General features: G+C 31.2%; 1 protein-coding gene across 11 annotated transcripts in view; it reads right to left on the bottom strand.

Moving 5' to 3' along the window:
- LOC126746567 (multiple C2 and transmembrane domain-containing protein) overlaps nucleotides 1–22,789 on the bottom strand; it is a 248,048-nt gene that overhangs the window by 59,774 nt on the left and 165,485 nt on the right. For 9 of the 11 annotated variants that reach the window (XM_050454923.1, XM_050454906.1, XM_050454914.1 and 6 more), the window contains one exon: nucleotides 21,331–21,440. In XM_050454923.1, the coding sequence (XP_050310880.1) occupies nucleotides 21,331–21,440 (110 nt within the window). The remainder of the gene's footprint in view (nucleotides 1–21,330; nucleotides 21,441–22,789) is intronic. The other 2 variants (XM_050454879.1, XM_050454940.1) reach the window with 1 other exon arrangement.

Here is a 22,789-nt window from a genome sequence, read left to right as displayed (position 1 = left end):
TGCCACCACCCACCTTCGCATCATCGATCGTCGCGGCAGACGTCGGACGTCGCCATTGCTTATTCCTTTTTATTTTTGCGTCCATTGGGTGTGTCTTTTTGTTTTTTTCTCAACAAAAAATAGTTCAAAATGTAGCTTAAAGTGATTAAAGTGTAATTTCATCATAGAAGCTTTTTTGTTGTTTTATTGTGTGGTTTCAGATCCCTAGGATGGGGTAAGTGCATTTTTTTTTATCAAATAGTTTTCACCATGTTGTAGGTCACCTAAAATTGTTGTTTACCATTTTAAAACTGCCCTAATAATTTTATCACCAGGAAAATTCATTTTTAAATGCAAGGCATTTAAATAGGCTTGTTCTAATACATACTATTGGCCTATTGAGGATTCATACAAAAATTAAATTTTCTTTAAATTTCCTGAAAGTGACATTATTAGGAGGTCCGAATGGTTAAAAATACTTGGTTTAAGCCCAACCAAAAACCAACCAAAACAAAAGGTGTTATTTATGTCAAGACCATTTTGATGATATTTCATTTACTAGTACTATACATACTCATTTAAGAAAGTGTGCTTTCCCAATTGCTGGCCCAAGTATTATTCAAAATGCCCCAGTACTGGTTGAGGCACAAATACCTTGGGAAGATACATTGACTTTATTACCTGCTATCATAATCCAGCAATCTCAATATAATGTTCAGAATGAACATAATTATGCTAGACCACTTTTTACTAGGTCTGACGAAAGGTATCATCAGTGCTTTGCTGCTAGGAAGTACCAAAAGCACAATAAGTGAAACAACTTCCATTCTACCAGGTCACTACTCAAAGAGGTACCTCACCTCGATAAGGTGGGAGTAAGATCCAGGGATTCTCCTTGAATATTTAAGAAAACGGACCGCTGACATCTAGAATTTAGGGTATACGTCAGTGTTAACTAATTTTTAATATCATACTCTCCATAAAGAATATTTTAATTACAGGGTTAGTTTTTATATATTACCACTCCCCTAACATTTTTGGGTACCCTCTGTACAAAAAAGTAGGTAGTAAATGTAGAATTTTTAGGGCATATTTTTGAGAAATATAGTTCTTATGTCTATAAATAATTAATTTATAAATTTGATAAATTGTAATTTTTGTATCATATCCTTAAAATGTAGAAAAAGCAAAATACATACCATGGACAGTGTTGTGCTAAAGCAGCATAAAAACAAATTGTATCAGGATCCCTTTTAAGACAATAAATTATAAACTTACTTTACAATTGACTTTAATTCTACCCCTACCCTTGTTAATTTGTCGATAACAGTGAAATTAACATTGTTAGTCTCAAGCATTTAATTCTCAAAATAGGACTTAATATATTATACTTAAATCTCTAAAATATTGTCTTACATAATTGACCCATTAAATCTTTTTTTGATAGCGTATTGGGCTGTAAAATCTCTTTCACATTCTCTAAAAATCAATGAAAAAGTGCATTATTAACAATTTATTTTTTTGAAGGGCGTTAATGCATTAACTTAACAGCTTAAAAGCAAATTTGATGAATTTAATGTCAAAAAACTAACGAATTCAATTAAAAAATGTAAAAAATAAACTTAAATTACATACATTATCACTCTTAGCCTCTTCAAAAATTAAATTAATACACTTGCACTATTTCATAACTTTTTAGAGTTTGTGATCGAGATTCACAGCCTTTACGCTGTTAAAAATTGATTTAATGGGTCAATAATTTTAAATTTCACGCCATTCTAAAATTTTGAATAGCACGCCTTTCATTTCTATGACGGATCGGTATTACCGTAGACTATTTTACCGACTGTGACAAATGTCAATTATTTTAGTTCCGTTAGACCGCAACCGTACGCTGCAATCGAGTTTAGGATAAAGATGGTGCCTACTTGTCACTATAGGATTGAACTCTCTCATACTTTTAATTACTCTATGTATTAAAAGGGTGTTTTGGGTGGCTTCAGTGCGTTTTTTTAAATTAATATTAAAACTAAAAACTGCCTTTTTGCTGAAAAATTATAAGGAAGTCTGAAGCCGGTCATATATATTATAAAAAAGGAGATTCAAATGGTTCCTTTCACAGGCGAGTTAGGTGTCAATGGTGTCATCCTAGGTTATAATATTAAAGACGGCATTTTTGTGAAGTAAAGTATTGGATACCAAAATATTAAGAAAAATGTCTAATTAAGTATATTATTATAATCTAGCAGATTTATTGCTTATTCGAACCCGAAATGCCGCAAAATTAATGTGTGCAAAAATGAAGGTAGTGTCTAATCGATATCGAGCCACCAAAATCGAGAACGCACCATATGTCGTTTGCCAGCAACATATTTATAGTCGGCGCCCATTATTATTTAATTAATATAATGCCCGTATATCCTGAAATTCCAAAGGAGTTTTAATAATTTTTTGTCTAGATATTAACAATGGATAACTAAATTGGTTTATTGTGGGTATAAATAGCGACAAACTAAAGAAGTTAATTAAAAGGTTAACTTCCAAAGGATTTGAATTAAACTTTTTTCTGTAAAATATAATAAATATCAGTGGCGGCTCGGCTCGTCAGGGGAGGCAAGGGAGGCTTAGCCTCCCCATCAAACTGTAATGAAATAATAAAAATATTTAACAAAAATAAAAAAAGAAAATATTTTTTTTTCCAAATAATAAGTACCGACTCTATAACTTCTAATACACCAATATAGCGCGAACCAGCATCAGAGTCATGAGTCATACGTCATACTGTTAATTCGCCGCGACTCGCATCCTTTTTTAAACAATTGTATGAAAAGAGAGATAGCTAACCGGCTTCATCCACATCGACACAGAACGTGTGCGAGAACGCGATACATTACGAAATAAGAAAAGCCATACGTAGCAAGGGAGGCAAGCCTCCTCCAGCTGTCAAAATCCAACGGGCCGTGCACTCGATTTGGCGCCGACAAACGCCGTTTTCATCGCGCGAAATAAGGCTCCAAGGGAGGCTAGCCTCCGATCATCTGATTAACCTGATTTTTGTTTTGTTTTGAATTTTCAGCAGTTTTCAGTCGTTTTGATTTCGGTGATTGTCGTGTCTTTTGCCCGCGAATTTTGACAAGGTAGGTGGTTTTGGCTATCGGTTTTATTGATTAGTTTTGATTTTGTCGATTCATCGATTTAATTGTGCGGCCGGATTTCCCTCTATGTTAGTGTTTGGTACTTAATTTAAGGTATTTATCGTGTTTAATAATTTATTATTATGTGTATTTGAATGTTGCAAGGCAAGATATTTTTATTAAGAAGCCATTATTCTTTTATTAATCATCATATCATTTCTAATGTTTGTTTGCTGAAAGATAAAAGATGGACAAATTAAATGAAATCAAACAAGCTAATTTAATAGACTGGCTGCTATTAACCAATTTTAGTTCATTTAGCTTTGATGCCAAATATTATGTTATTAAGACTTTGGGCAGGCCTCAGCCTTTGCTCATTGCGATCTGCAGACAATCGACACAATCGCGGGTTTAATTTGACTTGGTACAGCAAATATGATTGGTTGACCGGATCGGTTAAAACAGCAAAGCTTTTTTGCTGGGCTTGTCTGTTATTTTCTGTCCAAACTGAATATTCTACGTGGTCGAAAACTGGATATTCTGATTTAAAAAATTTGCCTCGGTCCATTGAAAGACATTTAAAATCAAAGGAGCACATTTCTTCGCCTTGTAAATTAAGGCTTTTTGGAAAACAAAATATTGCTTCTGCTTTAGATAATGCTTAAAAAAAGCCATTATTTCTTTTAACAATCAAGTAAGTGGAAACCGGTCAAATTTAAAGCGGTTTGTTGACATTACTTTTTATTTAGCTTCACAAGAACTAGTTTTATTAATTAGTTCTATTAATCGTGACAACTATAAAGAAGTTTTGACGTTGTGGGGTAAATACGATTCAAAATTTGACGAATTTTTAAAAGGTAATGTTTTTTCGGGCACATCAAAAACGATTCAAAATGAAATCATTGAAAGTTTGTCACATATCGTCGATGAGCATATTTTCCAAGAAATTCAAGCAGTCCCATTTTTTGCATGGGAAATAGACGAGACTACGGATATTACTTGTAATTCCCAACTTTCAATTGTTTTTAGGTATGTCAAAGACGGCAAGGTAGTAGAACGGTTTATGGGGTTTCATGATGTTTCATCTGGGCGGACTGCAGACGATTTATTTAATCTCCTGGTTAATAAATGCGACAAATTTTATTTCAGGCGTAAGCTAATTGCGCAAACATATGATGGGGCGGCAGTCATGGCGGGACATTTAAATGGCTTGCAAGCTAAAATTAAATCGATAGCGCCCTATGCACTTTTTACGCATTGCCATGCCCATGCACTAAACTTAGTTTTAAGCAAGGCATGCAATAATATTAAAGACTGTCGTATTTTTTTCTCCAACTTGTCAGGATTTTCTACCTTTTTCTCCAAGTACACCAAGAGAAGTCACATCCTAAATGAAATTTTCGGTAGCCGAATGCCTACTTTTGCTGCTACACGGTGGAATTCTACATCAAGATCTGTGTTTTCAGTGCATACACATAAGGAAAAATTAATAGATGTGAATAAAATTAATGATTCTCAATTCTTCAAAATAAATCTTCAGACATTAATTTTTCAAAAAATCGATTAAATAATTTGACTGAAATTTTGCAAAAGCTTAGAAATGATGAGCAGTATTTTAATAGCATTTTTGAAAAACTTGATGTTAATGTTGAGCCGCCAGTAAAAAAAACGAAAATCTAATTTTGACTTACCCGATTTGCGACAAAATTATAGACAAATCTATATTGAAATAATGGACACAATAACTGAACAAATATTAAGGTTAGATTCAGCGATCTTAGTAAATTAAATTACTTTGATCTATGAATGTTCGAAAAATTTCCATCCTACTCCAAAGATTTTCCCCAAAAATTACTGGATAATTTAGTAAACCAGTATCCGTTTTTTGATCCCATTCAATTAAAAAATGACTTTATGAATTGTAACCTACAGTGGACCCTCAGATGTTTCAGAGTTGTAAGTCTCCATCTGAATTATTAAGTTTTATGTTTGAAAATAATTTAAATGAGTGCATGCCAGAGCTGTATAAATTTATTAACATTGCTGTGACTATACCCATAACATCGGCATCTGTAGAAAGAAATTTGTCAGCACTCAAAAGAATTAAAAGTTATAGCCGTAATTCCATGACCCAAATGCGACTAAGTAATATATCTCTTCTTTCAATCGAAAAAGAGTATATAAAAGAAATGACAAAAAATGACAAATTTTATGACGAAGTTATAGACTTCTTTGCTAATATGAAAAACCGAAGAATTCCCTTAATTTTCAAACCAGAGTAGAGTTCACAGAAAAAAAAAACAACAAAAAAATAACTGATGTATAATGACTATAATGTATACATATATGTATGTACATTGTACATAATAAAGTATTATCTTATTCGCTTGGACATAAACATGTATATTATATTTTTATTTTAGAGTTTTAAAACCTATTCCTACTAAGTATTTGTTTGTGATATAAAGCAATAATAACCAAAGTTTTCTCCAAAGAAAATATGTTTTTCTTTTGTTCTATTCAGCATATAAAACCATAACATGGTTTTGGCTAGAACAGAGTTTTTTATTTATAAAATATTTTTTGTATATAAATATGTATGTATGTATGTATATAATATATTATTTTAAAGCTTATTTATACTATTTACATTATAAGCTACTTAACCAAAGTTTTTAACAAGGAAAATATTTTTACGTTTTTGTTATATTTTGTATATAAAACCATTACATGGTTTTGCTAGAGTCGAGTTTTTTTTTATTTATAGAATATTTTTGTAAATATGTAAATATTATTTTTTATAAACTTTTAGAGCATATTCTGCTATCTGCAATATAAGCAACTAACCAAAGTTTTTACCAAGGCAAATATTTTTACGTTTTGTTTTATTTTTGTATATAAAACCATTATATGGTTTCAGTTGATGATAGAATTCTTCCTTTTATTTATTATCCTATTTTTCTGGTCCCATATAATGTATACCTTATTTTTGTTTATTTCATAAACCATATCCCTATTTCCTTATCCCTTCCTATTCCTGGCAAGACTTAACTCTCACCTCCGCGCTGGTTCTTGCTGGACAATAAAATATACTTTTAGGTCCAATATTAAATATAACTATTTTTTTGAAATCTGCTAATTTTGTATGACCCAAAAAAAGTATGTATTGTTGACTGAGAAGAGTTTATTATATTTCTTGTTTTTTAAAAAAATATTTCAAAAATAATATATAAAAAGTACCTAATAATTAAATGTTTAACAATATTAATTATGTATATATAATTATTATTACATTAGGATACCTAAAATAGGCAATATTAAAAGTAAAATCGAACACGACTTGTAAAACGATTTTCAAGACTAACTTTTAACGAGAATTGGGTAAAAAGTGGGCCACACCTATGCAAAATTTTCGCGGGCATTCTATCTGCACTTATTCTTTAGCCTCCCCTTTCCAAAAACTCACGGGCCGCCACTGATAAATATCTAAACGGATGTGAGATGGTTGCAAACCTCTACAAATGAAAGTTTTTTTATTTAAAATTATTTAGTAAGATGTTGTAAATAACTATAACTGCCAAAGGATATGGATAAAACTTTTACTTATAGTCGTTAGGATTTACATAGCCTTTTATATTTTTTAACATCTAATAATTCAAAAATGTTCTACCAAAAAAATTTTGTTTGTATAGGTTTGCAAACATCTCAAACATTTTTTAGATACTTATAGAAAAAAGATTAATCCAAATCCTTTGGGAGCCTTTTTCATTTCTTTAATATTCGACTTTTTAAGTAATTTTTACAAAAAAACCTTAGTTTGTAGAGGTTTATAACCACTATCAATCGATTTAGTTATTGATTCTTAATATCTGGACAAAAAAATATTAAATTAAAATTCCTTGGAAATTTCAGGAGATACGGGCATTATATCGATTAAATAATAGCGGGCGCGGACTATAAATAGGTCGCTGGCAAACGACAGATGCTGCGTTCTAGATTTTGGTTGCTGGATATCGATCGGGCGCTAGCTTCATAGATATAAAAAAATATATAGAAAAACAACACAAAGTGGCAACTTCGTATACATGCTTTGTAAACATAGAGGTAATATACGTTGCCAAATTGATTTTTTTTTCATTAATTTTTTTGTCAGGAATCTTTTTTTTTCTGAAAATTTTGCTGATTACTCTCAAAGTATATATTATTAGTCAGCAAATAAACTAAACTTTTAAAGAGTACACTTTTTACCTGTTACAAAATACAACACATTAAAAGAATATATAGTAGATTAAGAAAATTATATATTGAATGAAAAATTGGAAAGTCGATTTGACATAATTGTCTGAGAGATGGTGAACTCAAACAACCTCACCTATGGTTTGCAGGTAAGCTTATTCTAGGCATTCAATGTTTTAAGGATTCCTCAGTTTATAAAAACAAAACTCTGAATTATCATGGAAGCGAATTCCAAGTCCCTCAAGAAATTAAAAAGAGAGTTGTACTTTACGGTAGTCCTTTACTCTAGGATATAGCTTATCTTTTAAGAAATTTATAGCTTTTATCTTTCATAGGCTTGCCCTAGCCATATCTTCGTAAACCCTGCCTCATCTTAGCTAGAGGTGTCCATATTGTCCTCAGGCGTGATCGCGGAGTAGTCACTTGTGGCATGGCTTGTGGTTAAATCGCTGACTGATACCACTTGAAAGTCGAGATTAAGCGGCAACCACTGACTTATTATTTGTTGTAGCGCTTTAACTTGTTATTCTAACGCAGCGATCATGCTAGTTAGCCTCTTTTTCCTAGCGACCGTCACTTCCGCTGTCCTTGCCACGTCTTCCCATTCAAGGCAATTGTCCACGATCAAGATACTTGGTAAAGGTAACTTGTCCCTTAGCTCCTCGTTTACCCGGAATAGGCAATTGGATAGACTGCTGGTGGAGCGACACGTCGAGTCACGCGAATCTTCGTCTTCCAGAACGATGAAGCAAGGTTTTTGAGATTAAAAACGCGACACGTCGTTTTTAATCTCATTTTAATATATTATTTATGAAGGCTTTAAATTCCTTTAAAGCCTTCATGAATAATATATTTTCTATTTTATTATCTACAGTATTAGAATCTATATAACTTAATTTAAAATTTGCATTGAAAAATCTTTCGGTTTTTTATATTTAAAATCAAATTACGCGTTTTGTCGTTAAGCCCGATGTTACGAGTTAGGTTTACTAATATATTAATAAAATAAATGATTATATACAGGGTGTCCCGTAAATAGTGGTCCAAATGAAAACTCCTAATAGATTGGACTATTTCCAATCAGAATAATCCAACATAGCTCTAACGAAAGTGTTGCGGTTTTCGAGATATTTTGATTTTTGCGAAATTTTAAGAAATACCTACCTGTAATCAGTTTTTTTACGGTGTGTCACTAAATGAAAAAAAAATCACAATTTCTTCAGTTGGATATTATTTGCCGATAGATGCGCTTTATGATGCGTATTAAATTTTTTCACTTATGCAACTATTTTTCACAGGAAAAATTTTTGAAATTGCAATATAGGATTTTTTTTTTCTTTTCAAAAAGTTTGAAGTCTTATGACGCAATAAAATAATAATAGAATCTTGGTGCCCATTAGCGTAAAAACTTATTTATTCCATGCCGTATTAAAGACAAAAACTTTTTGAATTTTTTGTTAACCCGGACGTCTATGACCTATACTGTGGCCCCCACGGTACGATACGACCATATAAAAATACTTGAGTTTCTACAAAAAAGTTCTTTCTGCTGTGCATATCCTCCCTGATTTAGACATGGGATACGTCTTTTTCAACAAAATGGCAGTGCTGCTCATAATACGGTTATAGTTAAAGAATTTTTAACACATACTTTTTCAAACCGTCTTATTACTGGGACTGGAAATATTAAATGGCTTCCCAGATCTCCAGATTTGGTCTCAAATAACTTTTATTTTTAAGGTTTTATTAAGGAGGACATTTACAAACATGAATTTAGTAGACCAATAAATTTGGAGGAGTTGCGACAGGAAATTATTGATTGTGCCAATTCCAATTTACCAGAGACTCTTTTGGTCGAAATGACTTTTATGATAGAATAACTTATTGTTTAGCGAAACAAGGAGGTGCGTTTAGGCCTTTTTTAATTTATTGTCATTAAGTTAATTTTTAAGAGTTTTAATTTTATTTTTCTATGGTGTCTGAACTTTTCTTCTTTTATCCAGTTTATATTTTATTTCTATTGGAATAACGCTTACCAAACTACTTTACGCACTAGTGCGTAAAAAATGAAACTTTATAAAACTTGCGAAGTCTGTAAAAAGAGTACTTCATGCACGGTAGTAGAAAAAAATATTTTAGAAGTGCCTGAACTTTCGGGAATATTTTGCGAAATTTTATTGCAAGTAATAGTTACCCCCATCAAAGACAGACGCTTACTAAGGTCGGCGTCATACTGAAAAATATCGACGTAGAAGGTGAGTAGCAGCGCGCACGAACTGCATGAATATACGTTACCACATGTCGCCTTTAAGCTCCTCTCCATGTATAATGATCGATTCCTCACCCTGTATAAATAGCCAATCGTTTTTCAATAATAGGAACGTGAATGTTAACGTTGAATACCAAAAACAATGAAATAATGTAGTCGTACCCTAATTAACACAAAGAGCTAATTATATCTACTGAAATTAAAGCATTCAATGCTGCTGTAAGCATTTAATTTTATTTAAAAACGCATTCAGAGGTAAATCTTTTAGGTTACATGTTAAGATAATAAAAACTTTATTCGATAGTAATAAAAACTATTGCTGCTTAAATGCAATCTCAAATATGATGGTTTTCATTTTTTTTAGAACAAATATATTATCTGTGAAAATCAGGTTTTGATATTCTTTAAAATTTAATTTTTTAAAAACTGATAAATATATAATCTGACTAAAATCAATACACTGACTTTAAATTACACTTTTCTTTCAAAGCCAAAATACACACAGGATATATAATAGGAGGTTACCAATATGCAATTATTTACCTCACTTGTCACGAATCGAATTACAAGGACGTTTATTGCAAGTTTGCCAGCCAAATAATTAATATAACTTTCCGATGATAGGTCTTAATATAACCCTAATAATTTTTCTTGATTTAATAAATTATTATGAGGAAGATTTAAAAAAAATAATGACTTTGAAAAATTAAATTTTGTAAACAAACAACAATATCCTTATAAACTGTAAAGTATTTCATTAAATATTACGGTACTATAAAATACATTACTTTTATGAATCTCTAAATTCCTCCACGAATAAATCACAATAAAATATTTGATCAGTGGAAAGATCACAATACTATAATATATCATTATATCATATATTTTTATATTGGAGACTGTTTGCCTTTTGTATAGAAAATATTATGATATATTTTTTCTGGAGCATTAAGTTTATACGTTTTTTTTGCCGAATGAGTATGGCAATCTCTTATTTCTGCTTGATTGATGGGCTTCTTCCATCATTATTATGTTGACGAAAATTTAAGTTGTGGATGGATTTTACCTGTATTTTGCCGATTGTGTAGATTTACAATATTATGGACTGATAACCAAAATTATAAGGCAAATTTTTTGTATTAACCTGTCATCTTTGCTAATAAAATTAAGTATTATAATAATAGGATTCAGAGATCCCAGAAATGAACTCAGTCGCCTGTAATAAAATTATAATTAAGAAAAGTTTCAAAAATTAGCAACCTATTAATGTACCTGGGAAACAAGTATATTATTTTGCGGCAATTCTATGACATTTATATTGTAAAAAGAGTAATATAAAAATATAAAATATACTATGTATTTTTTTATGGTTGACGCTTTGATTTTCATACTGGTACGTTTGGTTACATACTGGTAGGTACCGTATGTACATAGATATAGGTTTGGGAATTGAAGACTTTGCATTTTCCAAAATAAAAGCAGCACCGTTTTTATTCGTCGATGCGCCGCCTTTGGTAGTTTTATAGGTATTTGCTGTTTTATTTTTTTAGTGAATAACAATAGTAGCATCGGAATCACTCATTCTGTATGATTGAATGCTGCCCTGTTAAATTTTAAAGTACTATTTTTTTCTTAATGTATATCTGCTGTTTATAACTTATAAATTATACAGGCTAATTTTGAAGTACAATGTAGGAATTTGTTTTCAATTACATTTAAAAATATAAACTGGGTATGGACCACATAATTGTTATCAGTATTCGAAAAGAACATGTATTGAGTACAAGTGTTTCAAATATTTCAAACCTCAGAAGATATTTCCCGAAGACCAGGACCGAACAATGGAATTTTGTGAAGCCATCATGGAAAAAGGCAAATGAAAATAAATATTTTTTTCCATTATGCGGAATTCTTTCATTGTTCGACATTGGCCTTGGGAAAATGTTACAAGTATAAAGTTTTGAATAATGAAGACAACAATGAGGTTTTCAATTCTAATCTCACTATGCGTAATGATCGATTCCCCAACCTGTATATCAATAAAGAATTGACCAAAATATTACATCCTATCATGTTTATATAATGAATATTGAAAACTATATTATAAATAGCCCGAAAATTAATTAAAATTAAATACATCTTGTAATTTGTTAAGCGAAAGAAAAACTACTTAAGGTATCCTAATGACGCTATAATCCCTTGAACGACTATTAAATTATTTTGCTGAATAATTTCGAAAAATGTTTATACCTATTTCTAATATTTCTAATCTAATATTTCTAATATAATTTCTAATTCTTCCTAAATATACCTCTTTCTATATCCAATCAAAGCATTAACCATAGTTTATTTTTTGCAATTTCTTTTAGCCTTTGAAGTTTAGTTTATGACTGGCTTTTTTCTTTAATCAAAGATGATAGTTCTACTTCAACACAGATTTGTTAAGGAAAAATGCTATAGTAATTTGAAGATCTTATGGAAAGATCTAATGAGGTAAATTGACTGTATTTGAGAAGGGACCAGAAATCTCATTATTATGACTCAGGACAGTTTTTTATACAACAGTGGAGATCAGTTTACATAATCTTGCATTTTTGAATTCCTGAGTTAATTTTATAAAAAATACATCTTGTAAACTTAGATTAATTTAAACAGCACTAAATCACTTCTTTAAAACGAAGTTTTTAGAGTCGCCCAATTGGTCGAATGGCGGATTGTTTTTCCTGAGGAAGGTAATAGGCATGGTTTTAATAGCGAATTCGTCAATTTTGCATTAAAATTACACAAATGTTGAACAATAGTCATATGATTATTCTTGCGTAGCGCCATTTGCTTTTCAGCGTCATTCGATAATTCATTCGAGTTGATTCCAGTTCGATGTGAGCGAAGCCGCGGGTATGCGGTTTAGGCTAGATAGTTGTAAAGGGAAAAACAGTTTTCGTAAATTTCTAAAAAAAATTGTATTATTTAGCTTTAGTATACTAAATTAGGCACATTATTATGAATTGTAGTAAAAATTTTATATTTCTGATTTTTATGTCTTTTATATGATTATACTATCTGCAAATCCCGGATTATTAAATTAAATAAATTAATAAGTATACGTAAGTAAACCACATTATATAGCCCTAATATTACTATTACATTAATATTGTTAATACAGATGTTTATTTATAAAAAGTGAAAAAAAACGCTTCCATGGATCTTTAGTTATTGAATAACCCTGACATCAAAAAAAAATTATGCACTTGGGTTCACTTTAGTCTTTTTTTTCTCGTATACAGGATGGCCATTTTAATTGATACTGGATACCATGTAAAGGTATCTGGAAGGAAGGTAGGTGCAATCCTTTAAGGTGATGATAACTAACCGACTTTTAAACATTTATATTATATAGCCAAATATATTCAGCGTGTTTCAAAACTATTGTGCCAAAATGTAAGGTGGGTAGATCTCCCCAAAACAAACATTTTTCACTTATTAACACATAAGTGCATGCGCATTTGCATGCGTTTAGTGATAACAACGCATTAAGGTCCGCGCAGTGGTATCCAACCTCGGACACGGGGCAACATGTTTCTAGCGAAAACCATAATGTTATAATTTAACTGTAATGTTATAACGTAAATGATATAAAATTACAAGGAATATTTGGGTTTATACAAAAAAAACATGTTTTAATTTAAAAGATGTTCAAAATTCTGACCACCCACTTCAATGCAGGCATGACAACGTCGTAACATTTCATCCAGCATACGTTAAAAACTTCCGGAACTTTATGAATTTTCGCAACAACCGCAATAATCCTTCCTACTAACTCTTCCTCTGTTTGAACCGGAGTGTTGTACACAAGCAGTTTCGTGTGAGACCATAAAAAGAAGTCGCATAAGGTCAAGTCTGGTGACTGTGGAGGCCATGCATTTGGTACGCCCCTGCCGATCATTCTTCCCTGATATGCCTGGTTCAGATGTTTTCTTACGGCTAACGGGTAATGTGCTGGGGATCCGCCGTATTGGTACCACATGTTTTGTCTGACCTTCAGAGGAACATTCCCCGTCTGACATTCAGGGGCGCGGATCCGATTTCTTACTTAGATTACTGATTTCTTCTTTCATTCTGTCAAATAAATGATTAATTCCGCCAACTGACTCTTTCTTCGTTTTTATCATTGTTGTGTATGCAAGCTCCTTTGCTCGACTGCTGATTAAAAAATCCAGGGAGCTAATTTAGAGAACCAAGAGGGTGAGAAAAAGCTCCGCCTCTGTCAATCCAACCCTGAAAACTATCGTCCTAGTAATTCTTAGCAACCACGGTCCAGCGCTAGACCACCATCTTATTGGATGTTATTGGTCTTTCTCATTCTAAGAGTCCAGCTTCCGCTAGATGATCGAGCATATCATTTTGCACGAACTATAAATAGTTAGCCACTAATATTTGAAATTAGGTCAGCTATGATCCGCTTAAAAGATTGCACCTATCTTCCGGATACCCTGTATATGACTTTTTCGAAAATAATGGATAAAAGATATAATGTTTAAATAAAAAAAACAGTTTTATGCACATTTTTGTATTCGCTAATTGGTCGTCTCGTCTGCAGAGTTGCCACATTTTATATTTGATTAGAAATTTTTGTTTTTTTTTAATGATATCCGAGTCAAGTATTTTTTTTATACTAAAAAAAGACATTATCAAGGTTTTCTTCTTAAGAACGGACCTAGTCTTCTGCACATTTCAAACAGCATATGTCAATTTAGTAAAACGAAAAGATTAGTTAACTTTGCATATTTTACTTTTATTTCTCCGATACATATTGGAGTGGCTATTTAAATTTAAATCGCCAAATTACTTGCATTGTGATGATATCGCTAGCTTTAAAATTAAAGCTAGCGATTAGCTAGCTAGAGAAAAGCTAGCAAACTCTAAAAAAATATGCGCAGTGATATATTGATATATACCGGGTGACACTAAAAAAAGGGAACACTTAATGCCATTATTTTTTAACATAAACAAATGAAATTTGGTATATCGATAGAATAGTTATAAGAGCTTCTTTTGACATATTCTATTGTTTATCATCACTTACCACCGGTTTAACAAGAAGAGACACTAACTTATTTTAAATGGGTCACTTGGTATATTATTACGAATTTCGATAGAAAATGATATTTTGAAAACAATCATACTCTATTTGCTACTTTTTATTTTATACTCATAGAAAAAATGATTTTTTTAAATTTTAAAATAGGGTGCCATGAATGCGTTAAAAGTTTTAGTTTTTAATCAAGTAATCACGGAAAAATAGTTTTCATTGCATTTTATGACTTAAATCGTTTACACGCCTATTTAAAATGTCTAAACTATTAATTTTGGCATTTACATTATTTTTTTAAATAGCACATTATTGGGAACAACCACTTTTGAAATGTGCTTTCTTTTTCCCAATAATTTGATATGATTCTTTTTTTAAAGCGGTTAATAAATAAGCTTATAAGAAGAAAAAAACTAATTAACAAAAATGAACGAACACGAAGCATTGTAATGACACGCCTGCTTATTTTTTTCAACTGATATAACATATCATATTTTGTGAAACGTCATATTGCTATTTGAAAATAAAAGAACACATTTTTCAATGCAATATTTTTTTCAGTATCTTAATACTACATATTTTATTTAACCTTTACCTAACATAACATAGGTACACACAAGCGGTAAACAAACAGAAAAAATATGAGGTTTATAAATTATTTTAATAAACACTTTTTATATGTATTGTTCGAAACAACCACCTTCTTGTCTAATGAAAGTACGTATTCGCGGGAATATAGAAATAAAAAAAAATCACTTTCTTAAATTTTAAAATAGGGTGGCATGAATGCGCTGAAAGTTTGAATTTTTAATCAACTAATGACGGAAAAATAGTTATCGTTACATTTTATGACTTAAATCTTTCACACGCTTATTTAAAATGTCTAAACCATTAATTTTGGCAGTTACTTTTTTTTTTAAATAACACATTATTGGGAACACCCAATTTTGAAATGCGATTTCTTTTTCCTAATAATTTGATATGAATTTTTTTTAATTCGGTTGATAAATGAGCCCATAAGAAGAAAAAACTAATTTACAAACATGAACGAACAGGAATCATTGTAATGACACGCCTGTCTATTTTTTTCAACTGACATAACACATCATATTTTGTCAAACGTCATATTACTATTTGAGAATAAAAGAACTAAATTATTAAACCGGAAGTGGTGGAAAACAACAGAATATGTCAAAAGATGCTCTAATAACTATTCTAACGATATACCAAATTTCATTTGTTTATCTCGAAAAGTAAAAAAGTGTCATCCGGTATATATTGAAAAACTCGTTAAATAACTACATTGCATGTCACGTACGTGTGACGTAATTTAATTGCCAACTGTATACACATTTTTAATGCAGTCAACTGACTATGAAAATTTAAATTTCTGGTCCTTCGATTTTGTTGATGACGAATGATGATTCTTAACCTGCAATGGAAAATTGTTCTTTTCTTAAAACTTGTAATGTAAATGTGTTTTTAAGTAGAGCTAAACTCTAACTATTGGACCCATGTTAATATATTTCTTACTCGCAGAACATTTTCGTTTAGGCAAAATACGTAGTAAAAGCCAGCAACGCTGTATATATGGTATATATGTGCATTGCAGTATATTTCATACGCTATATGTCTCTTATGCTATTGTAAATATTTCAAATTATTTAGTAAGAAATGGAATAAATATCCGTGATTTTCAAATAATACCATTGAAATTTACAGAAGTGCGTATATGTAAAGACACTAATCAGAACAAGATATTTCGGTTGCTAGAAACAACTTTCCGAAAGACTAGTTTATGACTGGTGGAAATATGGTTCATTTATTCGGTCCAGAAATCGAGAAATTGTACGGCGATATAGATAAATTTAAACCTTATCGTTGCTGGCAATTTCACCATATGAGTGGGTCATCAAATGGAAAGATTATTTTGTGGATGGATTTTACAAAATCGATAAGTTATATAAAGACTTGTAAGAAATATGTTAGATATATTATGGACTGAGAGTTGGTTTATTAATAACAGCTGGTTTAAAATAAATATTTACGGTGGTTGGACGCCGCAAGCCTATACCGGATCTTTTCAAAGTTAAGTAATTTAATTAAAAACACGTCAGTGGTAGTAACACCAAAAATCACCTATACATATATAAGTTGCATAATAAGTTATTTCACATTATTTATTGAATTCAACCTTTTCCCCATTTGGTCAATTAAAGCACAATCTTGCTCGGCAAATCCATGATACATTATACGTTTTGAAAATAAAATCCTGCTGTCAACGAATTAAATTACAAGAATTTTTAATGCGCTTTTGAGGTTTTTCTGGAGTATTTACGGTTCCATCTTGATATACCAACTCTTTCAAATAGCCCCACAGAAACAAATCACAAATCGTTAAACCTGGAGAGCGGTGAGGCCAAGAGTAGATCCACTGCGCCCTATCTGTCAATTCAGAAACTCATTATTTAGATAATGTTCATGAATTTCTCGTTTAAAATGTGGTGTAACCCCTTCCAGATGTAGAAACCACATATTGTATCACACATTTAGAGGAATATCTCAGAATTGTGGCAAATTGTATTAAAAAATATCAAAATAAATGTCACCAGTCAGTCGAGGTGGAAAAAAGTAGGGTCAAATAAGGTTGCCATTTACCACGAAAATTAGATTTTTTCACAGCATGCAGATTTTCTGCTGTCTTAACATGATTGTTGTGGAAATTTTGCACTTCAATTTCATCTCGTGTAAATATAGCCTTGTCTGTATTCAAAACTTATTTTGTAAAATCTTCATTTTTGCCGAACTATCTAAAAGCTGCTAGCAAAATACTCCTCTTCTAGAATAATCTTGAGCTGCTATGGCTCCAGTACTCATTGTTGGGTGGTCTTCAACCATTTTTAACATGTCTTCCTCAATTTGTAATATTGTAACACGTAGCCAAGTCTAGTAACTAAATTTGAAACCTGCATAATGTGGCTGCAATTTTTTGGCACTACAGATAAGTATTATCTCCACTAGTTGTTTTTGTTTACTTGTTTTTGTAAAATTGGTCCATTTCTCCGCAAAAAATAATCAGACAAATGAAATACGCACTATTAAAAGACTGATACAACTAATCAAATCAAAGATTCGTACTGAAAACCATATATTAACACAAATTTTTATAGAGTGTAAGAGTCTACACGGCATTTGCCAAAAATATTAAAATATTGTTTATTCTTATTTTTAAAATTTTTATTGTTTTATTATCTCTTGGAATAAGGTTGGGAATTTGGAATAGTTTTACAAAGAACTAGGTAAAAGTGAACGAATGTTAATATTCGTTGAACTAATAGCAGCATTAGATGACGATCAGTGGTACCGGCTTCATCTTTTAAGTCTGATGGTAATACTCATATATTGAAATTTAAGATCGATGGATCAGAGAAGAAGGAGAGGTAAAAAATTAATGGATTTTATTACTAAATAATTTGAAAAGAAGCGGAAGAGTAATCGAATTATATCTGAAATATTTTCCAAACTACGACAATAAAATAAAATTAAGTACTAAAGAAACTAGAAAGAGCTGCCATAAAAATTAAAGAACACGGAAAAAAAATCCAAAAAAATATTTGCCGGTGTGGATTTTCCTTTAATACCCATAAGATTAGAAAGATAACCACTGGGGATCTTATTAAGATTTGTTATACGTTAAATATCATGGTGACACCTGAAGACTTTTTTAAGATGTATTCTTTTAATACAATGGTTGGAACCAAAGTATCTTCAACATTAAAAAACAAAGAACTTTAAAAATCAAATGCTGTCCTCTCGTTTCAGAAGGGGAAATTTGTACCTAGAATCTGTGGTTTGGTCAAGTCTGATGCTGCAATCTACATAGGTGAAGGGATAACTAAGGATAATTTATGACTTTTTAAAAGACTTCAAAGTATTCATAATTATATATGTAGATTAAAGCATAATATGCTATATTTCTTTCGTTGATCTGATGAATAAAAAAATATAGATAAAGTCAAATGTTTACAGTGGGCAGATATACATTATACATAAATATGTATTAGCAATCTTTATGAGTTTAGTTCATTTAAAAACTCCTCGCTTTTTCTAAATATTTTCTTATTCCGATGCCAGACGTATTTCATAGGATTAGGCATAGATCTAATCAAGTCTGCTAATTTTTCTTTGGAATAATCAAGCTGCTCTTCATCTACTGTAACGAAACGTCATATTAACATTCATTTACTTTTGCCTAGCATAAATACTTTAAGTTTTTTTTCTTGGAATAGCGTGATAAGTAATGAGGTTTCAGCTAATTTTACACTTTAAAGGAATGATCACACATTTCGAGGAGGGAGAGTATACGACCTTTCACTAAAACCAATTGATATTGTATTTATAAAAGGTTTTGAGTAATTTTGGCTGATGGTCCGGATGGGAGGAATAAATGTTGCTATTGGCAATTTTTACCATTCGCCCAAAAGTTATTTATTAAGTGGTACCTTGGCATTTAAAGAGGCTATTGCTCCAGTTATTCCTCTATTAGTGAGTTATTATGTATGGGCGATATGAATGTTAAATTTTGGTTTGAAATAATTCTACTGGCCTGTTTGTTTGCAGATGTTGGTGCATGGTGTTTATGTTCATGTTAAGACCTGTTATCCTACATAGATGAAAAATCGCAGTGTTTTAAGACTGATGGACTCTCAAGATCAGTTTACTTTTTAATTCGGAATACTCTTGTATCTAGCAGAAGCCACTATGCCTTTTTGTTTGGCGATTTATATGGAGATTTTAAAAATAATTTTTGTTTTTAGAATGAGCAGTTGCGTACCTTTTTTTCTTTAGGACTGTTGATTTAAAAATCCTATACGGACCCCCTTGACAAAAATATTTAAAATCTTTTATATTAAAAAATTGTTTTTTTGTTACTTCAAGGCTATGTACCAAATTTCATATAAATATTATTATAATTATTATTATTATTATAATTATTATTATTATTATTATTATTATTATTATCAGGCCTCAGGGGGCTCGCACTCCCTCAGAGGGGAACATTTACTCATCCCAGATACTCAAGTATCAAAGGGAATGAGCTCTGTGGGAGCCCTTACCAGTTTATCGAGCCCGTGGTGACTTTGGTGACAATGGTGTTGGTTCCCACAAATTTCCTTAGAATTCGGGCTGCATTTAATAGCACCACTTTCTGTATCTCTCTGTATATAAGTTGATTGAGTCCTAGTTCTTCAATGCTTTTTTCCAGGTTCTTTGGTATGACTCCCGTAGTCGACATTATAATCGTTCTAACAATATTCATTTGCCATTGCCTCTGTAGCAGTACTTCTAGGTCACGGAAATTTTTTCTGTGTGCTTTTGAACTAAATTGTTAGTATTGGGAATAGCCACTTCGGTAAGAAATGTTGTCTTATGTTGCTTATTCACTAAAACTAAGTCAGGTCTGTTACTACTTATAGTTTGATCAGTTAAAACAGTACGATCCCAATAAAGCCTAAACCCTCTGTTTCGGCAAACATTTGTTCTGAGATCAGCCATTTGTCAATATATATGTTCTTGCATGAGCTCGCTAATATGTCTTATGTCGTGCAGAGATTTATTATTTGTAATTTATCATTTGTTGTTTGATGGTTTGTTACATCTCCTTCATTTTTCAGTTTAAGTGGGGTGAACTCGCAAAAAGTTTTATTTACTGCTCAATCTCACTTGTATCCAGATTCTCGGAGAGTACGTGTATGTAGGAGGAGACCTGGCACAAGAAATCGAATTCATCATACATAAGAGGTTCACAGTAATAGAGAAGGCATAATTATGGTATGGGCAGAAATTTATCTTGGGAGCCGAATTGAGCTCGTTCTGCTGGATCGTTTCTTATCAGCAAATCATTACGTTAGCAATGTTCTAGACTCTGTTGTCGTTTCTTATACCCAAAATATTGGTGGACATTTTATTCTATTGCATAATAATGCCACTCCGCAGACAGCTAGAGACACGATTTATTTGGAAAAGCAGAACATTTGTGTTTTAGACTGGCCAGCTCGATATGCTTCAGCGAAGAGTTCTTTAGGTCCAGAATAAGTCTTAAAACCGAGATCAGCTGTTTCAAGTTCTTCAACAGTGTTGGATAGCAATTTCCTAAAAATATAGGGATAACTTGATCCTTAGCATGGAAAGACGTTGTAAATCCACAATCACTGTACGAGGAGGTCACATTCTATATTAATTCTTTTCTTTTTTATTTTTTTGTAAAATTTTGATTACATATTTTTTTTGCATATATTGTAAATAAATTTCAATTTTTCTCACGAAAATCAGTCTTTTGATATTACGTCATAATTAATTTGTTATTGAACAAAACAACACTTTGAGACCTCACTCTCTAGAGCTTATCAAGTTTTCCTTATTAATTATACATTACCCAAATATTGTCAAAATTGTCATTATCAATAATACCCATCTCCGTTCATACTCGATATCATTAAATCACGAGCTTATATATATTACTTTAGTTCTTTTTTAATGTTATCTTAATTGAAAGAAAAATGTCGCTCCTAAGTCACATGCCTTTTGGTTGTTACATACTTGTTATCTTTACTTTTACTTACAGGTAGCAAATCGAGACCTGCCACTGCGCCTGGAGTTGGTGCACGCGGTTTTGGAGATCCCCCTGGAGAGCTGTTAGTTTCTGCGCAAGTTCTACTTAGCGGAGAGTCTGCTGAAAAAAATTATAATAGTTAACAAAAAAGAATCATCTTTAGAACAAGTACTATCCGGTCAAACGATATTGATTTTTCTAACTTCGTAATACTGGCGGTACGACACTACCTATGTGAATAAGTAGTATATATTGAACATTTAGATCACAGTTATATTTTGAAATAACGTAACGATACATACAACGAATCAAAAACAGAAAGGCCGCATAAGCACAGCAGGACAGCAATGCGACATACAATCACCTTATGAAGTATTGAATCTTCGTTATTAAACTTCTAGGCTCCAAATAGTACATAAACGCCACTATTGATTGAACGACCAGCGCAATTGAAAAAATAGTAAATCGGTGAAGCATTCTCTCTTTATTTTAAGGCTTTGCATGTAATGTTATATTGCATATTATTGCTTATGTGTTTCCGAAACCAAAATCAAACTTGCCAGATCCTATAATAAGAAGCAATGGAGATGATTTCGACGAGTGCAGAATTGAAAGGTTGTTTAGATTTACATAATTCTCCTGGTATGTTTTGAGAAAAAAGCTCGGACACCTCAATTTTTATTATTAAGAGATATCGTTTCATCGAGATCGGTACATAGGGTGATCCAAAAGTAAGATTTTGCATTTGACTTTAGATTAATCAGAACCCCTATTATTAATTTTTTTAGATTCTCCATTAAGTTTTTAATTATTGTATAATTAAAAATTTATTTATATTATTATTTATTAATTTTATTATGTAATAATGTTTACACCTACGTTCCATAGTTGTGGTGCTATTTGATTTTATAATATTCCAGAAAATTGATAATATAGGATTATATCCTTAGAATAATAATCAATATAGTTTCCATAGTATCATGTTGTTTAAAATTAAACAACTCTTCGAGTAATTTTCTATACTCAATAGACTGGAAAGTCCTGAAATCCTAAAAACTATCTCCTAAGATGCAAAAAGATGAAATACTTGCTTATAGGATATAAATTATTTTAGGGCAAAAATAAATAAAATGTTGTATTAACATGTTTTACTTTAGGACAGTGGCGAAGCGTGAACTTTTCTTTCGGGTAGACAAACAATAAAAATTGTTAATTAGAAACAAATGTGTATTCAATATTATTCACTTTAATGAAATAGAGAATGAAAGCGCATGGAATATTAACTCAAAGAGAAAAATATGAAGTGATATAAGAAAGAAAAAAATAATTAGTACTAGCATAAAAAGATAGATAGATAAAATTAAATACTACTTACAAAAAAAACACAACATAGGTATAACCATAACTTATAAATTCATAATAGCCATTATTTTAAAATTAATTAAAGACAAATAAAAACACAACTAAAA

The sequence above is a fragment of the Anthonomus grandis genome, chromosome 2 (assembly GCF_022605725.1).
Source record: "Anthonomus grandis grandis chromosome 2, icAntGran1.3, whole genome shotgun sequence".
Taxonomy (NCBI): Eukaryota; Metazoa; Arthropoda; class Insecta; order Coleoptera; family Curculionidae; genus Anthonomus; species Anthonomus grandis.
Note: the sequence above shows the minus strand (reverse complement) of the source record. Positions and strands in the feature narration are given on the sequence as shown.